The 27,190-nt window shown below is 57.0% G+C and overlaps 2 protein-coding genes across 3 annotated transcripts; one reads left to right on the top strand and one right to left on the bottom strand.

Moving 5' to 3' along the window:
* Positions 1-4,448: 4,448 nt before the first annotated feature.
* Positions 4,449-9,243, top strand: VGF (VGF nerve growth factor inducible). The gene is made up of 2 exons (XM_033170837.1): positions 4,449-4,573; positions 7,288-9,243. Exon 2 carries the CDS (start codon positions 7,309-7,311, stop codon positions 9,058-9,060), a length of 1,752 nt encoding a protein of 583 aa, XP_033026728.1. The 5' UTR covers positions 4,449-4,573; positions 7,288-7,308; the 3' UTR covers positions 9,061-9,243.
* Positions 9,244-19,594: 10,351 nt separating this feature from the next.
* AP1S1 (adaptor related protein complex 1 subunit sigma 1) lies at positions 19,595-26,165 on the bottom strand. 2 transcript variants are annotated; one of them, XM_033170825.1, is made up of 5 exons: positions 26,038-26,165; positions 24,896-25,074; positions 23,301-23,409; positions 20,455-20,592; positions 19,595-19,715 (listed from the first exon to the last, which is right to left on the bottom strand). In XM_033170825.1, the coding sequence occupies exons 1-5, from the start codon at positions 26,038-26,040 to the stop codon at positions 19,668-19,670; spliced, it is 477 nt and encodes a 158-aa protein (XP_033026716.1). In that variant the 5' UTR covers positions 26,041-26,165; the 3' UTR covers positions 19,595-19,667. The 2 variants fall into 2 exon arrangements, with proteins under 2 accessions (XP_033026716.1, XP_033026715.1); XM_033170824.1 differs by having other exon boundaries at positions 19,596-19,715; positions 20,449-20,592.
* Positions 26,166-27,190: the final 1,025 nt, after the last annotated feature.

The raw sequence follows: 27,190 nt of genomic DNA, 5'->3' as shown, positions 1-27,190 counted from the left end.
GTTTGGGTCCTGCTTGCTGGTTGGCCACTGTGAGAACAGGATGTTGGACTGGTTGGGCCCCCTTTGGCCTGATCCAGCAGACTCTTCTAATTTTCTTCTCCATGGAGGGGCAGAATAAGGAGTTCTGGCTTGTGCCAGCAGCAGAAGAAGAGTTTTGGATTTGATATCCTGCTTCATCACTACCTGAAGGAGTCTCAAAGCGGCTCACATTCTCCTTTCCCTTCCTCCCCCACAACAAACACTCTGTGAGGTGAGTGGGGCTGAGAGACTCCAGAGAAGTGTGACTAGCCCAAGGTCACCCAGCAGCTGCATGTGGAGGAGCGGGGAAGCGAACCCGGTTCCCCAGATTACGAGTCTACCGCTCATAACCACTACACCACACTGGCAGGGGGGTCTCCATTGGCCCATGGTGGGTGAGAGAAGTGGAGAAGAGATACAGTGATGAAAATCAGGCAGGTAATAATCCTTAAATGTTACAAGTATCCACAGTCCAGTTCAAAAGGGCGACTCCTCTCTGGAGGAGAGCAAAGAAACGTCTCTCCCCCCCCCCCATCACAGGTAAGAAAAATCGAGTGTGTAGTGGAAGGAAGTGACAGAGGGAAAGTTTCGATTGTCCCACAAAAGTTCAGAGCATATGATATCCTGGACTGGGCTGCCTGTGACTGGGCTGCAGGTCCTCCCAGAAGAAGGAGGGTCAGAGCTCGGTGGCAGAGTATCTGTTTGGCATGCAGAAGGTCTCAAATCCACACTTTCCCACATAAGGGCTGGAAGAGAGGGGTCCTGCTTGTGGGTCTCTCCACTTTGGTGCACCTGAGAGAGGACAAGGTGCTGGGCTGTATATCCAACGGCTGCGAACGTCTTCCACTCCTGTTGTTTGTGGTGGAGCTGTAGAATTTAAACGGGGCTACATAGGAACCAACTGCATTCAACTCTGCGCAACACAGGGAGGTCCAGTCCTGCACACAGGAAGTGATGCAATAAGGGGAGGGACCCTGGCCCTTGAAAAAACTCCAGGACTGCATTTCGGGGGGGGGGGTGTGAGGCTCTTGGGCTGCTCTCTGACCTCACAGAAAGGCTGCCTGGAGAGTATGGAGGGAGGGAGGGAGAAAAGGGTGTTGCCCTCAAATCCAGGGGGGGTCTTGAGCTAGGTGGGTTTTTGTTCCGCTCCAGATAAAGGGCTATGAGAGGCTTGCAGCATCTGGGGGCTTTTTAGGCAGTTAAGAGGCGGCATGGCAGGAATTTATGAAATTATGCGTGGCATGGAGGAAGAAAAGTTTCCCTCCCTCTCCCACAACACCAGGATTTGTGGGCACCTGATGACGTTGAATGGTGGAAGATTCAGGACAGATAAAAGAAAGAGTTACGGTGCGGAACTCCCTTCCACAGGAGGCAGCGACAACCAACAACCTAGAAGGCTCTAGAAGAGAATTGGAAGGATTCCTGGAGGAGGAGGAGGCAGAATTCCTTTTGAATCTCAGCTGCTGAAAACCACAGGAAACGGGCCTTGGCCTGATCCAGCTGCAAGTTTGTCTCATGTTCTTACAGGATGGCAATGTATAGTCCTGGTGTATGTATGGACTCTGGTCTCATAAATCTAGCCACATTGACTACTAGCGTTTCTCTCTAAGGAAGCCTTCACTCTGCAGGAATGAGCCTATGGACACTTTAGCAGCTTAAGACAAAATCGCTCAATTGTAGAGTTGGAAGGGAACTCAGGGGTCATCTAGTCCAACCCCCTGCAATGCAGGAATCTTTTGCTCAAACCCATGATCCTGAGATTAAGAGTCTTAAGCTCCACCAACTGAGCTATTCCAGCGATCTGCCTGCACTGAGGTAGAATCCTAGAATCCTAGAGTTGGAAGAGACCCCAAGGGCCATCCAGTCCAACCCCCTGCCAAGCAGGAAACACCAACAAAACATTCCTGACAGGTGGCTGTCAAGCCTCCGCTTAAAGACCTCCAAAAAAGGAGACTCCACCACACTCCTTGGCAGCCAATTCCACTGTCCAACAGCTCTCACTGTCAGGAAGTTCTTCCTAATGTTTAGGTGGAATCTTCTTTCTTGTAGTTTGAATCCATTGCCCCGCATCCGCTTCTCTGGAAGGTTCTTCCTCCTCCCCAAGTTTCAAGTTGCATTTTCACAGTGCTGTACAACTAAGTGACTCACTGCTTGTCCGCCCCAGGGGGTGTAAGGGGAGCGGGGATATCGTCACCTGACGTGCATTACCTGTTTGCTTTCCCACACACCTGCAATCCACCCCCACCTGGAACTCCTGTTTGTGAAGCCACCCTCTGCACATGTTCAGTGGCTGGCTCAAATGTCCACGTCTCGGCTGAGCTGAAAAGGGGAGCTGGCTTGAGGGGAGAATGCATGACAATACACATAGTGACAGGGCGAGTATGAATTGTGGCTAACGCCATGTCTATACGCCTTCAGAAACCAGCAGTGGGAGAAGGGAGGGCAAGATGTACACAGCTGTTGTCTCAATCCTACATTTCAGGAGAAAGAAAGAGAGAGATCTGCTGGCAAACCTTCTCCCTTAGAGCCGAATGCTCGACAGCCACGTCTACCAACAATTTGGTCTGTGTTTAGTATCCAGAATATTTCATATCTTCAGTGGGTTCCAATATTTGATGTTATTCGACAGCTTGCATGCAGACGGTTGCTCTGCTTTGAGGGTTTATCATGGCTGAAACCTACCCAATCCAAAAAGGGTCTAGAAGGTTGCCCAAAATCTAGAAGCAGACACCTTTCACTTGTGGGGGGGGGGAGAAGGTGGGATTTCATTGGGGAAATGAGATGTTGCTGTGTCCCAAGTATTTGTGAATGTCCTTTTCAGCTTTAAATCTGTGCTGCTGAGGAGCCCCTGCATCTGGGGTGGGGGTGAGGGGGCAGAGTTTGCTGAAATGGAGCAGGAAGACCCCCCAGACCCTTTTGGTGCTGTGTGCATACAGGGAGGGGGCTTCAGTGAGCTAGCCACCTTGCTCAACTGCAACTAAGGAGGGGGGGTGTCAATGACCTCCCCTTGGATGGTTGCCCACCCCCAGCATTGTGCAGCGTAGATCCCTCCACTGCAGCACCAGGAGGGGAGGGGGGCCAAAATGAATCCCCTCATTCATTGCAGCAAAACACAAATGACAGTGTTGGGGGAGGGGGCAGAGGGAGAAACAGCATCTTTGGAGGAATGTCAGAAAGCAGAGGGAGAGGTGTGTGTGTGTGGGGGGGTCCACCTGTAAGCACCTCTCCCTGCCCTAAGTTTCCCTCATATGGGGCTGTTGCAGCAGCCACCGCAACGCCCACCCCAACCCCCCCTCCCAGGATGGTGAAGGGGGCGTGAAGGACGCAGAGGACTGCAGAGCGAGCGGAGGGTGACTCATCGCCCCTGTCCTTCTCCCCACCTGCCACCCTCCGAGGCTGGAAGCACCCGGTGGCACGCACCCCACCCAAAAGTGTGGGGCGGGGAGGGGAGGGAGCTGATCAACCCGGGAACCAAGAGGAGGAGCCCCGTCCTGGGATGGAGGGCAGGATTAAAATGCGGCGCTTTGGGGGGGGGGCGCTCTTTGTATGAATGGGCGAGCGCCGCGGTGAGAGGGGACTGGAAGGAGAGAGGCGCGAGAGCGCGCAGGTGGGAGGGAGCCGGCAGTAAAGCGCCCGGGCCGTCGGGAGACCGAGGGCCAGCCAGCCAGAGCGCATCTCCCCATCGAATCGCTCGCAAGAGGCAAGGGTGCAAAAGGAGACGCGTCGGTTAAAGCGAGGAGGAGGAGGAGGAGGAGGCGCACCCCGGGTCCGCACTAGCGCGCGCGCGCGCGCTCAGCAAGGCGACGTGGACTCTCCGGGCGAGCGCCCGTCTGAACACACCCGCGGGGCACACGCGTCCTCCTAGCGCGCCCCACCTCTCCTGGTTACCTGCGTGCGCGTCCACAGGCGCCCCCCGCGCACCGGCCCCGAGGAAATCAGGCGCGAGGCAAAGGGAGCGGGAGAGAGAAAGATGTTCTCTCGGAGCGGCGCCTGGGAACAAAGGGGTCTTCTCCCGCCAACACGCTCCCCAGCGCCCACACCGGCCAGAGGCGGCGGGGAAGCCTCCCCAAGGCCCCTGGAGTCGAGGGTTCCTCCGTGTCTCCCCCAGGCCCCGTCTCCCAACCCGCCGGTCCATTCACGAATCCCTCTCTCCTCCTCCTGATTCTTCTTCCAGTCATTCATTCACCCACCCAGCACTCCACTCTCTTCCCATTCATCCCCTTCATTCATTCCATTCGCTCGCTCGCTCGCTGGACTTTTTTTCTTTTCTTCCTCCACCACCCCCCAGTTCTGCGCAGGCGCGGGGCTCCCCTCCAATCGTGCTCGAATTTTATGAATGAACATTGACGTCAATGGGGCCCCCCACGTGGGCCTGGCTAGAAGTACAAAAGCGGCCGCCCATCCCAGCCGCTCTCCAAGGTGCTGAACGACAGCGCAGCCCAGGCGAGCGAGCGAGCGGCGCTGGGGAAAGGCAGAGCCAAGCGGGCGGACCGAGCGACTCAAGAGGGGTGGGGCGGACCCGAGACCCCCGGCCGGCGCAGCTGCCACGGAGCCGGTAAAACGTCCCCCTCCCTTGCAGAGTCATTTACACAGGCGGCGAGGGGGGGGGGGTCCTCTCCGAGAGAGGGCGGAGGACAACCCCCGGCCCGCCTCGCCCATCCCTGGAAGGATGGTTGACGAGGGTGGGGGGGGGGCGCTGAAGGAAGCGCAGCTCGGTAGCGGTTGTTTAAGGCGAGGAGGCGGCCGGGTAAGACAACGAGGCGGCGGCTGTGCGTCTCTAGGATGGGAACCGCCGGTTGGCGAGGAGGGCGTCAGCCCCCCCCCCCGGCTTTGCAGAGCGACCAAGAAGGGTTGCCCCGAGATGCGGGGTTCAGGGTGGTCCCCTTGGAGCGGTTCCGAAGAGGGGCGGGCGCCTTTCGCTAGCGACAGAGGGAAGCCGGTCGTAGAGGGGGAGAGAGAAATGGAAGTTGGGGGGGGGGGACTCGGCCGCTTCGAGATATGGCAGGTAGACGGACGCAGAGGTGGGGTAGGGGGTTTTGTCACTTGAGGATGGAGGGGGAGGAAATGCGCTTGTGGGGAGCCGGTGGAAAAGAATCGAGACCTCGAAAGGAATTGTGCAAACGTTGGAGATGGAGAGGAATCTGGGGGTGTTGTTGCGAAGGATTCCTTGAAACTGGGGTGGGGCTAAGTTATGCAGAGGGGCTGAAAATGGGGGGGACGGGGGCTTACAACGGCATTGGAGCGGGGGCCAGCTTTCTAAACGTGAATGGCTTTTGAGAAAGAGGGGGGTAGCAGAGGGTCTCAGCCGGCAGAGGGAGGCGGCAGCAGCGCTGAGCCTGCCAGTCATCTCCTCCCCTGCATGTGTGGGCGGTGGGTGTGGGGACTGCAGAGAGGGGGGGGGGAGCGAGTGAGGGACGAGCAGGTCTTTCGCTCTCTCTCTCTCTCTCTCTGATGTGGGGAGGAGGCGGCACCGGGCGACGCTTTCGGTTCCCCAGAACCAGCCACCCCAGTGACCCACAGCTCAGAGATAAATGAGGAAGCAAAGGTGGGCTCTGGAGGAGGGGGGGGAGGGCGAGCAGAGGACTTCTTTGTTCTATAATAACTCTTATATGGGGGGGGAAGAGAGAATCAGATCCCATCGGTCCCATTTAAAGCTGAATAGCGGGGTGTAGGAAAGAACACCCCAATCGATGAGATGAGGATTGGGGGGGCGGTTTCCCTGTTAGGAGCAGCTCCAGGAAAGTGGGTGGTGGGTGGGAGGCAGGGAAAGAATTATGGGGACCCCAAGACACCCCGCAGACTCCCCTCTTCCACAGCAAGATTCAGATGGAAGAGCCTCCTCGTTCCCCCCACAGTACTGTATGGGGAAAATCTAAGGTTGGTGGAAAAGGCAAAACGAGGGTGATAAAACTGCCAGTTCAAAACGCACTTCCGACAAACAGCAGCGCCCCCCCCCCCACCGCCCCCGATTGAACACACCTAGGCTGAGAATGCGGGAATGTAGCCTGGTGCCAAGAAGATCGTCCTGGCGACTGAGGAGGGGGGGTGGCGGCACCCTCCTGCCCCCCCCCCCGCTGGACTTGGCTGAGCATGATGAGCGGGCGCTTCCGTCTCGTGGCATCCCTTGGCAACCCCGACAGAGTTGGGAAAGTGGGAGGGGGGGGAGAGAGAGATGCATGGCGTAGTGTTTTGTACGTGCGCGCAGAGAGACGTTTTGTCGAAAAGGAGCTGCCCGTGTGTGTGCGCGCGCGCACAACGCTGGCAGGCAGGCAGGCAGGCAGGCAGGCAACCCTTAACGAGGCGAGCAAGATCCCGGAATCCGGCGGCGATGCACGGAATTGTCAATGAGAGACCCATTACGAGCGTGTACAGTACAGGACGCGCCTCTCCGCCGCCACAGTCGCTCAGGCAGCGAGCTGGCAGGAGGCGCAGAGCAAAACCCCACGATGCAGCCGGGTCGGAAGAAAATGGGAGTGGGGGGGGGGAGTGGGGGGACGAGAGAGGACCACGATCACACGAGGGCTGGAGTGCTGCGCGTGGTGTGGGGCTGGGCAGAAACCATTTTCCAAGAATGGGAAGGTCCTAATAAGGAAGAGGCTTGTTTCTTCGAGGACGCGAGAGCGGCTCACAGAAGGGCCCGCCACGCGCCACCCCCTCCTCGGCGGGTTTTAGGGCTTTCACAGAGGGACAGAACTGTAGACTTGGAAGGGATCAAAAGGGTCACCTAGCCCGGCCAGCTCCCTTCAAAGCTTGTGGGTTGAGGCATCCCCCCCCTCCCGCCCGCCAAGGTGATGACGTTTCGTTCGTCAAGTTTGTGGGTCTCGCCAAAGGCCATGGCAAACTTGCATGAGGCAACAGTGTTAACAACACAGCGCAGAAAATCCACCCGGACAGCTCAGCTGCTTAGAGCCTGGTGTTGATAACGTCAAGGTGGCAGGTTCGATCCCTGCCTATTCCTGCATTGCAGGGGGTTGGACTAGATGATCCTCAGGGTCCCTTCCAACTCTAGGATTCCATGGTACGTGGGGTTTTTGCTCTTCCACAAGGCCTATGTGCGTAAATCATAGACTTGTAGACTTGTAAAGGGACCTGAGGGTCATCTAGTCCAACCCCCTGCAATGCAGCGCTCTTTCGCCCTATGGCTCGAACCCACGACCCTGAGATTAAGAGTGTCATGCTGTACAGAAAAGGGGGAGAGAAGGGGGGATGGGGGGGTCTCCTCGACTTCATGCAGCTCTGACCTCGCCTTTGTCTGTCTCCCTTGCACAGCACCTCTCTCCGTGTGGCAGGATGCCGTGCCTTCACCACCTTCGCAGAGCTGCCTGGCTCCTCTCTCTCTGCCTCCTCCTGGCGCAGTCTCACCTCCGCGCTGCTGCGCTCCCCACTGGAAGGGGGCAGGAGGAGGAGGCCCGCCCAGGCGGCGGAGGCGGCGACAACGACCGCGAGTCACCCCAGCCTGAAAACTCGCCAGCCGGCCGGGCGATCCTACCGGGACCCCTAGGCCCCGAAGACCAGAAGCGGGGCGGCCCCGACGAAGGCGACCTATTCCAAGACGTGGACCCCAAGGCCTTGGCCGCGGTCCTCCTGCAAGCGCTCCAGGCCGAGGCCGGCAAGCCCAGCAGCGGGCAGAGCCTGAACCCGGAGCCCAGCGCCAACGAGGAGCGGGTGCGCAGCGAGACCAAGAGCTCCGACGCGCAGGAGCAGCCGGAAAAGAAGGCGCAGGGGCCGGGCTGGGGGGCTGGCGAAGACGGAGGCCGAAAGCAAGAGGAGCAGGAGCTGGAGGAACAGGGGGAGGCTGGGGAGATAAGCTTCGGGCAGCAGGAGTTGGACGCCCTCAAGTCCATGCTGGAGGAGCTGCAGCGCTACAGCTCGGCCGCCAAGAGGGCGGAGCCCCCCCAGGGCCCGGAGGGGCCCCAGGAGCGGGAAGACGTCCTCAAGGAGCTGGAGGAGTACGAGCGGCTGAGGGTGCACGCCAAGCGCAGCCAGGCGCCCCCGGGAGGAGAGCCCTGGGACGGGGCGCGCAAGCTGCGCCAGCAGCAGCACCTGGAGCACCAGCTCCTCCAGAGGCGCTACGAGGAGCTGGCCGAGAGCCGCCGCCAGGCGGAGGAGGCGCGGAGGGCGGCGGCCGAGGAGGAGCGCCTGGCGGACATGGCCTCCGACCTGCTGCTCCAGTACCTGCTGAAGGACGGCGAGGAGGAGGAGGAGGACGGGCGCCAGGGGGCCAACGCGCAGGAGGAGGACGAGGAGGACGACGACGACGACCAGCAGCAGCAGCGGCCGAGCGGGATCCGCCGCAAGGGCAGCGGGCTCCTCTTCGAGGATGAGGAGGGCAACGTGGCCGAGGACAAGCGCTCCAACGAGGCGCCCGTCGAGGAGGAGGACGACGACGACGACATCGATCCCAACACCATCGACCGCCTGATCGAGCTGTCCAGCAAACTGCACCTGCCCGCCGACGACGTCATCGACATCATCAACAACGTGGAGAAGAAGAAGAAGGAGGTCCCCGAAGTGGCCCCCGCGGGAAACAAGGCCAAAGGGCCCGGAGCCCCTCCTCTGCCGCCGCCGCCGGCGCGCAACAAGCCCAAGAAGGCGCCCGCCTACGCCGTCTACCGCCCGGAGCCGCGGCCCCCGCAGAAGCCCTACTACCCTCCGGCGGACTACAAGTCCTACCACCACCGCCACCTACCCAAGCAGAACGAGGCGGCGTGGAACGAGGTGCTGAAAGGGGACGAGTACCCGGCGCCCAAATGGTACCCGGCCCGGCCCAGCGGCAGCAGCAGCAGCCACAGAGGAGGCGGCGGAGGCGGCAGCAGCAACTACGCGGGCAGCAACAAGATCTCCAACTACATTAACCCGCGGACTTTCCAGCCTCCGCCCTACGCGCGCTACCGCGGCCCCTTCCCCGGCGCCGTAGTGCCCCGGGAGGAGTACTACGACGACGGCCAGGCCCGCGAGGAGGAGGAGGACGGCGGCGAGGACGAGGAGCTGCAGAACTACATCGAGACGATGCTGATGAAGCGCCCCAAGGCTTTCCAGTGAGAGCCGCCCCCCGGGGGTCCCCATCCGCCCCTCTCCTCTCCCCCCGCCCAGAGAAACTTTGCCATCCACCGTGTTTCCGACATAAAATTCAGGTTCTTGCATGAGTCAGGAGAACAGAGTCTCCCCCGCCGAGCGAAAGGTCCGCGCGGAGGACGTCCGGTTGCGACCCCACCCTCCTACTCCTCCTCCCCCTCCTCCTCCTCCTCTCAGCCAGCTACCTGGCTGCCTCCTCATCCCCTGGACACCAAGCCCCCCCCCCAGTGCGCATCTCAGATATCTGGCCCCCAGAGGGGAAAGAAAGCTGCCGTGGAGCATTAAGCCAGAGGAACAACTGTTTTTCCGCTACAGTGAGTCAAGTCGGGGCTCCCCATGCAGCCATGAGCAGGACCCCCCTTCCCTCTCCGTCTGTCCCAGCTGTACAAAAGAGCAGGCAGCAAACCTGTCAATTCAAAATTGTCAAGGACCCCCCCTCCCCTCCGCTCTCCTGGCCTCTCCTTCCTCGGAAACAGCCCCATCCACACACACCCCCAAACCCTGCACAATTCCATGGGCATAGCCAGTACTGTATTTTTATTAGGGGGCAAGTTTCATTTTAGGGGGGCAGAACCTTAGATAGTTACGTATTTTTATTGATTTACTTGATTTAGGTAGGGCAGCTACCCCCCCCCCCCATGGCTACGCACATGCACAGTTTTACAGCGCACTCAAGAGAGGAGCCCCAGCAAAAAATGGAGGGGGGAGAGAGAGAGAGGAATGAATAATTGTGGCCACATCTCCAGAGGTGTTTGTGATAATGAAGGCCACCAGGTGGCACTGAAAGGGACGCCTCAAAGGATCCTGGCTCCCTGCCCCTCCCCCCCACTGCAACATCACCTGCTTTTGTCCCTTCATCAGGTATGGCTGCCCTAGTCTAAATCATGATGGTTCCCAAGAAGACCTGATCCTGCACCCTGAGCAGCAGTGGTTTACTCTAGCAAAAGCCTAGACCCGTGTTTCCCAAACTTGGGTCTCCAGCTGGTTTTGGACTACGACTCCCATCATCCCTAGCTAGCAAGACTAGTGGAAAGGGATTGTGGGGACTGTAGTCCAAAAACAGCTGGAGACCCATGTTTGGGAATCACTGGCCTAGAGCGAGGCTCTGAGCAAAAACTCCTGACACTGCTGGATACAGAGATGACACCCCTTTTATCCGTAACAAGAATAATAGCGGAATCCTAGAATTGTAGAGCTGGATGGGACCCCAAGGGTCATCTAGTCCAACCCGCCCTTTAAAACACACACACAAGTTTTGGAAACCTAACGTAGCTACTAAAAACCTCGACCTTCTTTGCGCATCCAATGTTTATCCTACCAAAAGCGGAGGGGAAAGTCGCAAGGTAAAAGTTGCGAACCCAGAAGCTGCCCGCCACCCCAATTTCCTGGCTGCTACCCCGTTCAAAGAAAGGCGTGTGGAAAAGGCTGCTGAGAAGCCACAAACATTGAGGAGTGTTTGCCCTCAAATGCTCTGAGGAGAGGAGAGGACGACTTGTTCTCACAGACCTAAATTAACCCAGTTTGCTTGTGTTAAGTTTACAAACCCTCCCGCTCAAACCAAACTTTCCTCTGCTTAGTAGGCATGGGAACCTAAAGAACCAGGCTGGAAGCTAAATAAAATTTCAAGCCGATTTTTAAAAGGAGCCACTCCAAAGCAGGCAGGAGGGTTGTCCGGCCCCTTGGGGCAGACTTATGGCTCCAGGATTAAGAAGCAGAGTCTGGACGAGGTTTATACCGCCTTAAATCAAGTGGAAGAGGCAAAAATTGCCACAAAATCCACACTCCTCCCCCTCAAGCGCTGGGCCCCCTCTGCTGCTGCTGCTGCCCCCTCTCCCCATGGAGTTCTGTCCAGAATGAAAAGATTCCCTGGCTGAGACGGAGGAGGACAGGGCAGCAGAGAGAGAGAGACACAGACGTTCCTGACCACAAACTGCCTTACCACAAACTCTTCCCATTCCCCGAGCCATTCCTTCCAGCAACCCAGCCCCCAAGTGTGGGGCACCTTGAGGTCCACAGGCATCCCGCACCCAGAAACAAGTTGCCGGCCCCCTGGAAAGGGGGGGAGGGGGAGACTTTGAGCATGCTGTATTGATACCTACTTGTGTAAGTCCATGACCATCTAAGGCTGCACCTGAAAGGGTCCACCAGGGCGGGTTTTCGGAGAGCAAGCTTGGGTGGTGGGGTGGTGGGGGAGGATGGGGGGTGGGTGGCGGCGAAGGAAGCAGTCTGCACGCGTCCAAAAAAGAAAACCCTTCCGCCAGCATCAGTCCTAGAGTGTGCGAGTTTCTTCGCTTTGTGGCGTCCAGTCCTGTAAAATAACAATAATAATAAAAAAGAGTTGTTTCGATGTCCTGATCCATTTTGTTGTACTTGAAATAAAACACCTTTGGCCTGTTGTAAATAGCATGTGGAATTCCTAGTTTTGCTATAAAATAAAAGCAACTATTTTATTACGAGTTACTCTCATTATTTGATGGTCTGGCGGGTCAGTGGTGGCACAGGAGGGGGGGGCATGAAAGGTGTGGCGTGCCTCCCCCCAAAGAGCACCCGGCCACATTTCAATGGTAGGTTAAGGTGCACCTCTCTGTTCAGGTATCTGGTCTGTGTGTGTGTGCAGGATGTGATAAAAACCTCCCTCCTGTTGCAGCCGCCACCGCCATTCTCACTTGTTCCCGATGCAGCATAACTTGCAGCCTAGAAGTGATTATGCACTAAACAGTTTCCTTGCATTGCGCTTGTACGTAACTCACCCTGGGAGCACATGGGGAAGGCCTGGTTTGAAACCCCAATTTAGAAATAAATTAACAATGACCTCTAGGGCTGGGTGATATCTGGTTTTCAACATCGCCATATATCATCAACTAAACATCACGGCGTAATGATATATCACGATATCTGAAATAAGGATGGAGCTATGTAGATTGCAGAGGTTTCACAGGTTTCCCCACATTGTGATTTTTGCATAGCACACACACATCATGATTTGCGATACTTTTGCCGGGTCAACAATTATGAAATTGGTATCACCATATGGACTTCAAACCAGTTTTGGACAATATGTCAATATATCACCCAGCCCTAAAAATATCTCTCGTAACCTCCGCACCCAGCAGAGGCGTGAAGTTATCCCAAGAGGCTGCAGGATCAGGCCAGTGGCCCATCTCGTCCAGCATTCTGCTTGCATTGTGGAAGTGCAAAAGTGACACCAGGAAGTGCCAAAGCGACTCTCCCCTCCAGCAGTTTCCAGCAGCTGGCATTCGGAAGCATGCTATGCCGTGTTGAAGTTTATTCCTGCGCTGCCTTTCAGCCAGAAAAGTCCTCCAGCAGCAGCTCACAAAGAAAAACACAAAGGATGATTCAAGCTGGGGAGGCAGGCGGGTGGGATGCAACTTTCCAAGATTTTAAAACATTTTGGAAGAGTCTAAGAGGCATTTGTGTCCCTGCCCAAAAAGGCAAAGGCAGCCCCCAGGAAATTGTCTGAGAGAGCAGGAGCTGTTCCTGCTTCTTCTAGGGGTCTTGAGTGGGGCTGGGCGAGTGCAGGGGGTGGCTGGAAGAGGCCAGCAGGTCCTAGCTCCAGAACCAGCTTCTGAGCATGTACAGAGCGGTGGTTGAACATACCCACATGCACACTTGAGGAAGAACAACAAAATATATTGTGGCACAGCCACACCCAGTCCGCTTCATCAGCTCCATTAAGTGTTATCCTGGATTATAGGTACAATATATACACACAGGGATTTTGGGGGCAGGGATTGTAAGCAGCAAGGTTACAGGCAAAAGAAATGCCGAATTCTCTCGGACCTCGCTGTTAACATAAAAAACACTCCCCAACACACACATCCCTATATACCTAACTGTAACTCAGGATAGCACTTGGTACATCTGGCTGCTTCTTAGCCTGTTGTGAAAATCTGTGCAGAAATATCATCAATATGATATGTTGGGAAAGATTCATGTCCTTGTGTGGCTGCATTATTTCATACTCCCGTGATCGTATCATAAAGCAGTTGAGTCCTCTGTTATAAATCGAGCCCCTCCAGTTCTTGCTTTTCGTTCTGTGACGTATTTCTTTCTTACCAATAAAAAAGTTCAGCGTGGCGCTAGCAAATTTTTATTGTGAACGTGCGGCCCGGAGAAAAAGCGTTTTGAGCAGTACTGTCCTAAGGGGACCAGCCGCCCGCGGCCACCCTCTCCAGGAAACAGCTGCGCTTTAAGGAGGGCTGGGAGCAGCTGCGTTGCACCTCGGGACCCTAAACTGAGTCACGGGATGTTCTGAGCTCGCTCTGCACAGAGCTGGATTTGCAACACTAGATTTGCACCTGGGGGGGGGCGAACCTCCACAATTTTCAGGACCGAGGAGTCCTGATGTCCTGTTACCCCCCCCCCCCAAATTCAGGCCTTCCCCAAGGCAGCAGATGGGAACCCCACATTTTTCCATTCCGCTAGGGTCGCCTCGCCCGCCCCCTTGCAGGCCCATAGTTGGGGGGTTCGGAGGAGGCCAAAACGAAGCGACTAGCCCCCACCGCCCACCGCCTCCCTCCACTCACCCGTGCCGGAAGACTTTCCGAAGAGCCGGCACTCGCAGCAGGGGGACAGAAAGGCGCCTCCCGTCTTGGGCCTCGCCTCTGGCCCCCTGGGGCCGCCCCCTTCCCGGCCGCCAACCCCACATGCGGGCCTGGACGGGAGGGTCTCGCGGGACTTGGGGCGCGGGACTCGGGAGGGTCTCCTGGGCAGCTGCCCAGCGGGGAGACCGGGAGTCCCAGCCCCACCAACACCACGTGGCACTTTCTTCAAGGGGCAAGAGGCTCCCTGCAACTGGATCGGGTCCCAAGGAGCGGAGCGCTCTCCTTCCCGCACCGTTCAGAGCCCTCTTCCTCCTGCTGCTGCCGGTGCCGCCCCCTTGACGAAGTTCGGGGGTTCTTCTGCATCATTGCAAGAGAAGCCCCCGACGGCGCCCCCGCTTTCTTCCTCCTTTCCGATTTAGGGGAGCGCGACCGCCCTGAGCGCCGAGCAGAGAGGGGGACGCAACAAGGACCCGGAGCGCAAGGAGAAAGTGCGGGGAGATGGCCCGGTTTGGGCGTCTCACTGGAATTTGAAAGCTCAGATCCCACCATTGGGGTGCGGCAGGGCAACAAGCCAAGTGGGGAGCAGGCTGAGGTGCGAGGAAGCCCCCCCACCCACCCAGACGCGCGGCGTAGGAGGAGGCCTCCTCCCCATTGCATCCTCATCCTCACAACAACCCTGCCAGGTAGGCGACGCCGAGAGCTGGCGACTGGCCCAAGGGCTCCCGGGGAGCTTCGAGGCCGAGTGCAACACTCTTACGCCACACGGGCTCTCCCCAAAATAGCTTTGCGGTGGGGGTTTTGTGGGGGGAGGGAGGGAGGAGATGCAGCCCCCCCCCCCACCACGGAGTCAACAGCGTGCCAGGGAGGGTCGGACCAGTTTGATCTCGTCCGCCCCTTTGCCTCACAGGCCTCCCGACAAAGCGGACCACCCCGTCGGTGTCCAGGTTCCCCCGCAGAGGGAGCCGAGGAGAGCGGGGTGGGGGTGGGGGATCTCGGGCACAACGTGGGTCAGAACGCCCCCACTCGAGACGGGGGAGAGTCAGCCTCACAGGGCTGTTGTAAGGCTAGAAGGGGCGGGTGGGTTTGCTCTCCGGGGGAAAGGCAGAAAGTCTGAAGGGTCTTCCTCTCTCTGCCCGGGGGCTGCCTGGTCCTCTGGAGCAGAAATCGCCCCCCAACACTGCGGAATTTGCGGGGAAGCGGAGAGTCAGGAGTTGGCCCACTCGCTTGCTGGAAACTTCCAAACAACACGACAAGCCCTCCTCTAAACTGCCCCCGCCATCCTTATTTATTTGCCGATTTGCTCCGAAAGAAAAAGCCAGGGATTCAGGAAGCTTGTGGGTCATTTCACAACAACCGCGGGTTTTTGTTTTTTAAATGTGGAGCATTTGTGTGTGCCTCTGTTGCATGCCACTGGGCGGGGGGCTGATAGAAAACAGGGGTGCAAGAGAGAGAGGCCACACACCCCAGCTCCGGTGCGAGGCTCATTTTCTTCCTTTCCCCGCTTCCGTCGAGGGCGAAAACCCAAAGAGAGCGGGTCTCAGGATGCTGGGGAAACGTGGATTTCACTTTCGAAGGAGTCCGACGCGTTTCGCCCGGTCTTTCTGTTCGGGGGTTAATCAGAGCCGGGACTGGGAGCTACAGAGATCTCGGGGGTCCCGGTTAACGTTTCCATAGCAGATCAGCCAGCAGAGATCTTGGCTGTGTCTCCTCCCAGATAAATGAATTAACTGTGGGATCCCGAGAATTATGCAGGATGGGTATCCCCACCCCCATTTGAAACCCTTCTGATGGCCTTTAGCAAAAACTGGGCAGTCCCCTCCACCGATGGTGCCAACTTGAATAAAAATATTGAGGGGAGAGCACCCCCCCCAACACAATCGATACAAGACGCTGTGCACACACACCATTTGAATGGCAATGCCCATCAGCTTTGGGGGTGCCTACTGCCCACCTCAAATATTTTATTGGGGGGCTGAAGGGACCTTAGGAGTTGGCTCCTCTGTCTTCCACCCCGTTTGCTTTGGGCCATCCCTCCGTTTTTTGCATTTCCTTCCCTCCTCCTCTCCACCTCTAGCCCCAAGGAGACCCACGTTGCATTCACCCCCAGCCCACCCATATTCCCTCCCCACCCACAGCCACAGCAGGGTTGGTTTTCCAACAAGACAGGCCTGAGATGGCTGTTAGAATGACCAGTGTCCTGCTAATACCAGGAGTCCAAGCCAGGCTGAAGCCAAGGCCCTGGGCTCCATTATACAGTGGTGGTGATGATGATGATGATGATGATTGTTGTTGTTGTGTTGTTGTTGTTGTTGTTGTGATTGTTGTTGTTGTCGTGTCTGACTCTTCATGATCCCATGGACCAGAGCACGCCAGGCACGCCTATCCTTCACTGCCTCTCGCAGTTTGGCCAAACTCATGTTAGTAGCTTCGAGAACACTGTCCAACCATCTCATCCTCTGTCGTCCCCTTCTCCTTGTGCCCTCCATCTTTCCCAACATCAGGGTCTTATCCAGGGAGTCTTCTCTTCTCATGAGGTGGCCAAAGTACTGGAGCCTCAACTTCAGGATCTGTCCTTCCAGTGAGCACTCAGGGCTGATTTCTTTGAGAATGGATAGGTTTGATCTTCTTGCAGTCCATGGGACTCTCAAGAGTCTCCTCCAGCACCATAATTCAAAAGCATCAATTCTTCGGCGATCAGCCTTCTTGATGGTCCAGCTCTCACTTCCGTACATTACTACTGGGAAAACCATTGCTTTAACTATACGGACCTTTGTCGGCAAGGTGATGTCTTTGCTTTTTAAGATGCTGTCTAGGTTTGTCATTGCTTTTCTCCCAAGAAGCAGGCGTCTTCTAATTTCGTGACTGCTGTCACCATCTGCAGTGATCATGGAACCCAAGAAAGTGAAATCTCTCACTGCCTCCATTTCTTCCCCTTCTATTTGCCAGGAGGTGATGGGACCACTGGCCATGATCTTAGTTTTTTTGATGTTGAGCTTCAGACCATATTTTGCGCTTTCAGACCATATTTAATTAATAATAATAATAATAATAATAATAATAATAATAATAATAATAATAATAATAATCTGATTCCTGCATTGCAGGGGGTTGGACTGGATGACCCTCAAGGTCCCTTCCAACTTTACGATTCTGATTCTATGATTCCTGGCACCCACAAAGTCTCCCTAGGAAAGTGTGCTGAACTCCAGGAGGAAGTTGGAAGAGGGCTGTTCCTTCTCCACTTTTCTCTTTCAGCTCCATGTGCTCTGGTTCAATTCGCCGGATCTGACGTTCACCCAGATCCCCTGGAAAACCAAAGTGAGGTGCTCTAGACTTCTGCTGGGGGTGGGGTGGGGGTGGCAGTGTGAGAGGAAGGACTAGAGGCAGGGAGGGCCACCCACGACGCTTGTCCAAAAAACCCAGTGTGCCCAAATGTACATTGTCATGAGCCCAGTGCCTCACTTATCGCACTGGGAAGGCAGTGCAAGGGCTGGAGGGGCCATCAAATTTTCAGACTTGCTCCCCCCCCCACACACACACTGCATGACAAATGCGGTGTGCAGCCCGGGGGTTGAGTGTGGGAGTACTTTTGCGGCCCACTTGATCTGGGAGGTTGAACCGCCCTGACGCAGAGCAGAGGTCGGCAACCTGCGGTCCATGGGCCTCATGGGGGTCGTTTAAATGGCCCATAAGCCACTCCTGCATCGAGCCGCCCGCTTGGCAAGTCCCCCCGTGCTGCGCTAAACTGGCACAGTGGGGACTTGCTTCCGCGGCACCGGGAATCACGTCCACGCAGACGTGGTCCGGCCCACAGAGCGATCTCCGCAGGAGTGAACCGGCCCGGGTGAGGCAAACCTTGCCGACCCGACATATAGGATGGGAGTAGTGGCCCTCCTCTTCCCTCCCCGCCCCAAATAGCAGCCACAAACCCCCCATGGGTTGCCAGTTGGCTCCCAGGTGGGGCTCAATGTGATCATCATCCGCTAAGAGACTGCCTCCTTCCTTGCAGGCCTTCAACCCCAGGGGTTACGATCAGGAGAGATAATGCCCTCTTGGCAACTCCACTGTCCTCAGAAGGTGAGTCTCCTCCGGGAGCCCCCAAACTGCAACTCCCTAACAACTCCGTTTTGGTGAACCTGGGCTTTTGCACCCAAGAGGTCTGTGTTTTCAGGGCCCACCCTATTCCCGCGGCTGCAACCTGTTTTAAGCCCTTTTCAATTCCAAATTTTAGAATCGGGACCTGCTGGTGAAGGACGAGTAATAAATTTTAAGGTGCTGCCAAGCTGGAATGTTGATTGGCAGAGGAGGTTCGACCAAGATGATCACGGGTCTGGAAACCTAGCCTTATGAGGAATGGTTGAAGGAGCTGGGTATGTCTAGCCTGGAAGAGAGACTATGAGAGGCGATATGCTAGACATCTTCAAATTTCTTAAAGGCCGTCACACGGAGAAGGCAGCAAGCTTGTTTTCTCCTGCTCTGGAGGGCGGCAGGACCTGAACCCATGGTTTCAAGTTGCAAGAAAGGAGATTCCGAATAAACAGTAGGAGGCTAAGAGCCATTTGACGGTGAAACTAATTCCCTTGGAATCATAGACTTGCAGTTGAAAGGGACCCCGAGGGCCATCTAGTCCAGCCCCCTGCAAGGCAGGAATCTCAGCTAAAGCATCCCAGACAGATGGCCATCCAATCTCTGCTTAAATATCTCCAAGGAAGGAGAGTCCACCCTCTCCCGAGTGAGCCTGTTCCACTGCCGAACAGCTCTTACTGGCAGAAAAGTTCTTCCTGGCGTTTGGCCAGAATCACCTTTCTTGTAACTTGAAGACATGGGTTCGAGTCCTACCCTCCAGGACAGGAGAAAACAAGCTTGCTCCATCCTCCACGGAACAGCCCGTTTCATCTCCTGTTTTCCAGGTGAAACATTCCCAGCCTGGAAAAGCAGTTGGGTGGTTTCCCTGCCAGGGATTCCTCCGCTGCGATTCCTGCATTTGCAGGGGGTTGGGCTAGATGACCCTTGGGGTTCCCTCCCGACTCCGCAATTCTAAGAGCAACGCAGATGGAGCCCGTTTACGCCTGGGCAGCCGCTCAGGTAGGCCCTCCGTGCGACGGCAAATAACCTGCACCTCCGCTGGTCGTGCCACGCGACCTCCAGGCTGGACCCCCTACCCTTTCTGCCTCCTCCTCTGGAGCTGGAAGCATCTCCGTCCGCGCTGGAGGGGCAAGAACCACAGCCAGGCCAGCGCCTTCCTCACACGCTTTATTCCAAAACAGAGAAGACACTCGCACACACGCCTTGGGTCCGGAAAGATCATGCCTTATTGGAAAGGGGCTGGGGGGAGCGGAGGGGGGAGGGAATACAGGCACCCAAAGTTTAGGAGGCGGCGGGGGGGGGGGCTGCTGGTCTTCGAAATGGCAGGTTCCTCCAAATCGCCGGCTACCTGCATCCACGTGCATGGGGGGGGGGGCGCTTGTAACCCCGACACCAAAAAAATGAGAAAGAGGGAGAGGGAGGGAAGAAGGCAAGAGACACTGCTGCTGCTGCTGCCACCTTCCTCCTCTGGGATCTTGTCACATGCTGCCTGGGTGAGTCACAGGTTTGGGGGCGGCAGGAAGCGCCACGTTGCTGGTGTGAACAGATTGGGGGGTGCTGGGGGGGGCGGGCGGTAGGAGAGTTTGGAGGGGCACAGAAAAAAGCCCAGAGAAAAGATGGAGAGTGGAGATAATTCAGTGCCCCTGAATGCCACACTGCTCACTCGCTCTCTCTCTTCCTGCCCCCCAACAGGCTGGGGTAAAATGCCTCCTTGCCCTCCCCTAACACTCCACCCCACCCCACCCCACCCCCACCCCGAGCTGGTGGTTCAGTATTTACATCGTGCGGTTTGCAGATTCCTTGGGCAGGAGGCCGGCTGCAGAGGTTGCATGGCCACCACAGGCTCTCACCCCCATTGCGTGGGGGGCTGAGGGGCAGTGGCAGGGGCAAGGGGGGGGGGAGAGCCGGCTCACGATCCCAAGTCTATGCCAAGCCCATCTCCTCCAAAACGCTCCGGGGCGACTCGTCCTCCTGCAGCAGGGAGAGAAGCAGAGGGGAGGATGGTTCAGAGGAGGGGAGCGGAAAGTGAGTGTGTGTGTGGGGGGGAGAAGCAGCCTGTCCCCCCCTCTCCCCAAAAGACCCCCAGACCGGAGGTTCACTTGAGTCCGCACCCGGGGGAGGAGAGAACCCCAACAAACCCCACCAGCATGACTTGGCAAGCTGCACTCTCCTCCGCAGGGGCAGGGAAGGCCTTCTGCGCTTGCTCAGAGGTGCTCTTGAAGAGCAACTATCGAGGCCTCCTTCCATTCTAAAGGTCTGGGGGGGGTTGGGGGCTCCAGGTGCGTCAACTTCCACCTTGCAGGGTTTTTTTTCCTTCAGGGGGGCTGGGGCGGCTAGGGGTGCCAAGGCCCAGGAGCTGCTGTGTCTCCCTGCTCCCCACCACGTGGAGGATTTGCACTCGGCACCCGGAGGCTGAGTCGCTCACGCCCACTGCAGAGGGAGGGAGCGACGGCTGCGGGTGACTCACTGCATGCAGAAAGCAGCAGCCAGGAAGGCAGCTTTCTTGGGGGGGCCCCTCCAGCAGCAACACCCGACCCCCCCAAAAAATGCCTCTGCAGAAGCAGACAGAAACAAGGCATCGCAAAAGGCTGCTTAGCCCCACAGCTGGAGGGAAGCAAGTGGTCTGTCCCTGGGGGGGTGGGGGTGCGGGGAGAAGGCCCCCTCCCCCAGTCCTTGCCTCCCCCCGCCCCCTGCAGGGGCCCACCTCTACCTCCTGCAAGAGGTCCGCCTGCTCAATGGCTTTGAGGACGCTTTTCTTCGATGTGTCCTGGACCTCTCCCCCCATCAGGAACTCGTCCAGGATGAAGTAGGCCTTCTCGAAGTTGAAGATGATGTCCAGCTCACACACCTGTTGTGGGGGGGGGGAGAAAGAAAGGGGGCGTGAGAACCAAGCAGGGCTCCCCAACACAGCAACCCCCACCGTTCCCAGGATCCCGACCCTCCAATCTGGCTGCGTTTGCTGTGTTTGTTTGCATGGTGTTGGTTGGGGTGGGGGGGGGAGAGCGGCTCTGGCGCATTAGCAGGAATTATCTGGGGCGGCTGCCAAGCCCTCCTTAAGCCCAATTAGCAGCCACGCTTAGCTGGATTTTGTGGGTCTAAGAGCAGGCTTAGGAGAGGGAGGCTTTCTATGGGGCAGGGAAGTGGAGGGGGGGGGATTAAGGAATCAAAATGACCGCAAGAGTAATCAGCAGCGGGTTTTAGCCTCTGCCCTACTGCCTCCCCGCAACGTCGGAAACTCTGCTGCTGGTGGGGTGGGGTGGGGGGCAGGGAGCCCAGAACCTCTTAGGACCCCCCCCCCAGGTCTGCCGGTGCCCCCCAACTGCCTCAGCTTAAACAGAGCCAAACGTTGGAAGGTTCTTTATTTTTTTAATAATATTTATTGAATTTTTTTTCCAATTAAATCCAAATTACAATACATGATTAAATTTTTCAAACTCCCCTTTCTCTCACCAAGAGGAGCATACCAAACAACCCCCTCTCTCACAGGGGTATTCAACAATTCTTTGCCAGTTTAATCACTTATTTTGGACATATCATCTTAACCTTTTCGGACTGCCCCGATTCCCCTCCCGTTGATTTCCAAATTAACCCTTATTCACAGTAGTTGCCAATTAATCCCACATTGATTTTTCCTCCTCCTCACATTTTTTTTAAAAATAATTCTTTTACTAAATAATTATTCAACTTACACATATTATTTTCCATGTTATCTTATCCTCTGCATTCGCTATATTTCTGAGTTTTCCTTGCCTAATTCCAAATTCGTTGCAGCAAATCATTTTAAAATTAAATCTTATTAATTCTCCCCCCCCTCGAACGTTGGAAGGTTCAGGATGGAGAAAAGAAAGGACTTCTGGCGCAGAGCAAAACTGCGGAACTCCCTGCCACTGGAGACAGCGATACCCAACAACCTGATTTGCTTTAAAAGAGGATGAGGAAAATTCATGGAGAAAGAGAGGGCCGTCAGTGGCCGATGACCACAATGGCTATACTCTGCGTCCACAGTCAGAGACAGCAATGTGAGTTGCTGGAAAACACAGGAGGATAAGAGGACTCTCCTGGTCGGATCCTGCTTGCTTTTAATGTTTGATGCCGTTTTTATCTTTTGTTGGAAGCTGCCCAGAGTGGCTGGGGCAACCCACAGACCCAATTTATTAAGTAATAAATTAATACTATTATGATGACTACCAATGGTTCCCCTTTGGGGCACCTGGTTCGTCATTGTGAGGACAAGATGCTGGGCTAAGACAGAGACCCCCCTTTGCCCTGACCCAGCAAGGCTCTTCTCACGGCTGAGTTGGTAGAACGCGAGACTCTCGATCTCAGGGTCGTGGGTTCAAGCCTCAGGTGGGGCAAAAGATTCCTGCACTGCAGGGGGTTGGACTGGATGATCCTTGGGGGTTCCCTGCTAACTCTACAATCCTATTATTCTAAGCCAGGGGTAGGCAACCTAAGGCCCGGGGGCCGAATCCGGCCCAATCGCCTCATTCCGGCCCGCAGACGGTCCAGGAATCAGCGTGTTTTTACATGAGTAGAATGTGTGCTTTTATTTAAAATGCATCTCTGGGTTATTGGTGGGGCACAGGAATTCGTTCATCCCCCCCCAAAAAAATATTATAGTCCAGCCCACCACATGGTCTGAGGGACGGTGGACCGGTCCACAGCTGAAAAAAGTGGCTGACTCCTGTTCTAAGCCCTCAGCCCAGTATCCCTGAAGGAGCGTCTCCACCCCCATCGTTCAGCCCGGACACTGAGGTCCAGCTCTGAGGGGCTTTGCCAGTTCCCTCCCTGGAAAAACTGAGGTTACAGGGAACCAGGCAGAGGGTCTTCTCGGTGGTGGCGCCTGCCCTGTGGAATGCCCTCCCATCAGATGTCAAGGAAATAAGCAACTATCTGACTTTCAGAAGACATCTGAAGGCAGCCCTGTTTAGGGAAGTTTTCAATGACTGGTGTTTTATTGTATTTTTAATATTTTGTTGGAAGCTGCCCAGAGTGGCTGGGGAATAATAATAATAATAATAATAATAATAATAATAATAATAATTATTCAAGGCATATCTGCTCTAGGGTTCAGGACTGAAAGAAGAAGAAGAGTTTGGATTTGATATCCTGCTTTTCACTACCTGAAGGAGTCTTAAAGCGGCTAACATTCTCCTTTCCCTTCCTTCCTCCCCCACAACAAACACTCTGTGAGGTGAGTGGGGCTGAGAGACTTCAGAGAAGTGTGACTAGCCCAAGGTCACCCAGCAGCTGCATGTGGAGGAGTGGAGACACGAACCCGGTTCCCCAGATTACGAGTCTGCCGATCTTAACCACTACACCAGGAGAGAGTTAAGATAAATCCCCCCCCACACACACACACACATACAGAAAGAGAGAGAGAAGGAATGCTGGTGCTTTTTACACCAGCAAAGCAGCAGGAAAACAGCGCTCTGCAGTCACGGAATTCTAGAATTGGGTCCCCCGAGGGTCATCTAGTCCAACCCCTGCAATGCAGGAATCTCAGCAGCCCTCCCACCTCCCCTGCCCCAGGCTAAGCCCCTCCCCACAACTCACGCTGCCAAAGTACTTGTCCAGCAGCTCCACGTATCGATGGATGAGCTCCAAGGTGATGAGTTCGTTGTCTTGGCCCTCGATGGCGCAGCAGAAATACAAGCTGGCATACCTGGGCAGGAGAAGGGGGGGGCGAGGGCAGAAAGAGGGGGTCAGGACTCCAGCTCTGCTGCTGCTGCCGCCTGGCTCACCTGGGGGGCACCCCCTCCCCCTCCCCACTGTGCCCCCTTGAAGAGTCCGTCAGCTGCCCACCACCACCCAAGCCTGCCTTGCTATCCCTGGGGCGACCAGCCAGCCGTTGACAGGTGTGGGGGGGGGCAAGGCAGGGGCCTATGCTGGCTGGAAGCGGGGTGGGGGGGGCGCAGGGCCCTCATTAACCCCATGCGTACCTGCAGAGGCCCACTTTGGCCACAGGGGAGCTAAGATGAGCTCCGGTGCCCCCTGCAGGACAACACTGTCCCTGCATGCACCCATAGAAAGGGGGGGGCGTGCAGGCCACCTGGGGTTCACCTGCCCACCCCACCCTCTGCCCCACAGCAGCAGTGATGGGGCAATTAGTCTCCCTGGGCGGCTCAGAAGGCTTCTCCAACAGCACACACGGCTACAGCGCTCTTCTGCTTAGCCCTGCGAGGCGGTTCAGAGCACAGAGAATCCGTTGGCCGCCAGAGGGCCACGTTCCCCTTCTGGACAAGCCTCTGAGGGCCACACACTCCAGGGGGCAGGGCCAGAGGTAAAAGGGGGCAGAACTGTTGCTGTTAAAAAAATATTTTACTATTGTACAATGGGGTAGTTTCTGCTCAGACCTCTCCCTCTGCAAAGGCAAGAAAGAGGCGCCAACAGAGTGAGAAGGAATCAGCCGGGCAAAGAAGAGCTGGCAAGGGCCACACAGAAGGGAACGGGGGGCCACACGCTCCCCACTGCTGCCTGAGAGAAAGAGATTTGTGGGTCTGGAGACTCCCCTCATTCCCCAGGGAGGGGGGCTGCTTATTCTCCATCCATGCCTCCCTCCCCCCACCCCGAGGAGAGAGAATGAGATTGCCCTTCCTGAACAGATAGGGACCAACTCAGATCTGTGTCTGAGGGGAAGGGGCAAAGCTTGGGGGAGGGGTTTTCCAATCCACACCCCAGGGCAGCTATGGAGAAAGAGACAACCAGGTCACCCCCTTCAAGGTGGGGGCTGGGTGCCCGGAGAAAGTGGCATCCCTCTTGGGCCAAGGGACCTCCTGCAACAGAAGCAGGACAGGGCCCTCTCGGTGTGGGCACCACACCCATAACACACCCTTCCCTGGCAGAGCACCCCGGAGCCAGACAAAGGCTGCTCTGCTTCCTCCTGGACTTTTCCAAACAGCTTCTGCGTCTGTTTCCGGCCTCCAAACCTTGTTCTGATGCTCTTGTGGCAAGATGGAACGGGACCCCCAGGGGTCATCCAGCCCAACCCGCTGCAACGCAGGAGTCCCTGACGACAGACCTCCAGTGGAGGAGAGGCCGCCACCTTCCAAGAATCGCAGTGTTGCAAGGGACCCCCAAAGGCCATCCAGCCCGCCCACCCCGAGGGCACCCAGGTATGCAGGGGGGTGGGGAGGGGGTCCGGGAATCACCTTTTGTAGACCACCTTGAGGTCCCTCCACTCCAGGAAGCTGCACATCTTGGGCTTCCTCGCCAAGACCACCTGCATGAGCTCCCTCACCATCTTCTTCTTGTCCTTGTCTGACGTGGCCAAGTACCACTTCTGGAGGCGCAGTTTGCCCTGGCGGCTGAAGAGAAGCATGAAGCGCATCTGGGGGGGGGGGGAAGAGGAGAGGTGAGAGGGGGGGGAGGTCAGGGGCTTTCCAGTACCCACTAGGCAGCACTTCCCCCCAAGCCTGGAGGGAACCGTAGCCCAAAACGCCTGGAGGGATTCCAGGCTGGCAAAGTGATCCCGAATCCACACATTTGGTTGGAAGGGGACCCCGAGGGTCATCTAGTCCAACCCACTGCAATGCCGGAATCTCGCCCAGCGTGGGACTCGAACCCACAACCCTGAGATCCAGAGTTTCCTGCTTTACTAACTGAGCTAGCCTTACCTCTTTATCAGCGCCCCCCCCTTGATAAAAAGCACACCCCAGAGCCTGCCCCACAAGTCCTGCCTTCGCCCCCGTCTCTCCCCACCCCAGAGGCCTCGCCAGCCAATTCCGCTAATGGCCAAGGAGGAGGGAAGGAGCTGGCAGGCAAACCCGACAAGGACGTGCCTCTTCCGTGGGGCGGGATGGGGGGTGCCTGGCAGGGACCCACGCCACGCCCGAAGGACTTGGCGGGGCCGGGGCGGAGGAGCCAGGGAGCCAGGGGTGGGGTGAGCCATTCAAAGCCCGGCTGGGGGTCACCCCGCGCTCTCCCTCCAGGGGCTCAGCGGAGACAAGCTCCCCTCCCGCCGGATCTGCCGGGTCTTTCTTTGCGGGTGGGGAACATCTTCCGCCTGCAAAGCCACCCGGGGCGCTCCTCACCCCGCCGTCTGCACATGCTCAGAGGCGCCCTTGCTCCGGGAGGGATCGGAGGAGAGGGGGTCCCATTGCTCTGGGGGGGGGGGTCGGGAGGAGGGCGGGCGGGCGGCACCCCGCTCCCGGGGAAGGATCCAGCCCCACCGCAACCCCACCTTGCACCCAGGACCGGAAGTGGCCGCCCTGCCACGTGGGAGCCAGCCCCCCACCCTCCCCACGGGGCGCCGGGTGCGGGGGGGGCTCCTTCCCCTCCCCTCCCCGCTCACCATGTCGGGCTTCCGTCCGTGGCGGGCCGTTCCGCGCGGCCCCTGCGGCCCTCCGGCTCCTCTTCCGCTGCCCGAACCTGCCCAGGTGCCTCCCGGCCGGGACCCGCCTCCCTCCCTCCCTCCCCCCGCCCCGAGGCCGCGCCTGCGCACTGCGCCGCCCGCTTCCGGGACGGGAGGGGCGCCCTCTCGCTCCCCGTCGCCAAGGCAACGGGGCGGGGGCGGGGCCTGTCTCCCCGGGCGACGGGAGGGAGGGGCGGGGAACCCGGAGAGGAGGAGGAGAAGAGGAGGGAGGGAGGGAGGGAGGGGCCTCCTCGAGTGACGTCATCCAGGAGGGATGCTGCGAGGGAAGGGGGCGCAAGGAGTGAGGATCCCCCCCCATAATAATAATAATAATAATAATAATAATAATAATAATAATAATAATAATAATAATAATAATAATAATAATAATAATAAATTTCTCCTCCTGTGGATGTTCTGGCCACGTGGGAAAGGGGGCGCAACTGAATACCCCCCCCCCACCAACACACTTGCATATGCTAATTTATGAGCCCCCTACCCCGGGTCTGCTGTGGGCAGGATTCCTGTATTGCAGGGGGTTGGACTGGATGACCCTCGGGTCCCTTCAAACTCCACAATCCATTATAGACACCCTCCTTCAGCAACACTTGCCCTCCATCTCCCCCACCCGGTTCCTCCTCATTGACCTCCCCTCCCCTCCCTCGCCATTCAATTCCATCTGCGGCTCCTGCGCTTCAGGGGGTTGGGCTAGATGACCCCTGGGGGTCCCTTCCAGCTGTGGTAGGTCACTTCAACCCCACTTATTCCGCCCCCCCCTGACAAAGCCACATTAAATCCATTTTCCCCCTCTCCCATCCCCCTGATTTATTTTTAATAAGAGCCGGTGGTGGAGTGGAGTGGTTACAGTGGAAGGGGGTGGAGGTTTTTAAGCAGAGGTTGGGGGTGGCCACCTGTCTTGAGTGCTTCAGCTGAGATTCCTGCATTGCAGAGGGTTGGACTAGATCAGGGGTCCCCAAACTAAGACCCGGGTTGCCGGATGCGGCCCAATCACCTTCTAAATGTGGTGTTCCTTCACCTCTCCATCCATGGCTTCATTCCACTCCTCCAACACCACAGCTCTGCCATTTGGCTG

The sequence above is a fragment of the Lacerta agilis genome, chromosome 14 (assembly GCF_009819535.1).
Source record: "Lacerta agilis isolate rLacAgi1 chromosome 14, rLacAgi1.pri, whole genome shotgun sequence".
Taxonomy (NCBI): domain Eukaryota; kingdom Metazoa; phylum Chordata; class Lepidosauria; order Squamata; family Lacertidae; genus Lacerta; species Lacerta agilis.
The sequence above is the reverse complement of the archived record's forward strand: the minus strand, read 5'-3'. Positions and strand labels throughout refer to the sequence as shown.

Excerpts from the sequence above, each read along its gene's own strand:
- AP1S1 (XM_033170824.1), bottom strand. Across the intron at positions 20,593-23,300 it reads TGGACAAGTACTTTGGCAGC|GTGTGTGAGCTGGACATCAT; the intron begins GTGAGTTGTGGG and ends CCCCCACAACAG. Across the intron at positions 19,716-20,448 it reads ACCTCTTGCAGGAGGTAGAG|GAGGACGAGTCGCCCCGGAG; the intron begins GTGGGCCCCTGC and ends TCCCTGCTGCAG.
- VGF (XM_033170837.1), top strand. The coding sequence starts at position 7,309 with ATGCCGTGCCTTCACCACCTTCGCAGAGCTGCCTGGCTCCTCTCTCTC.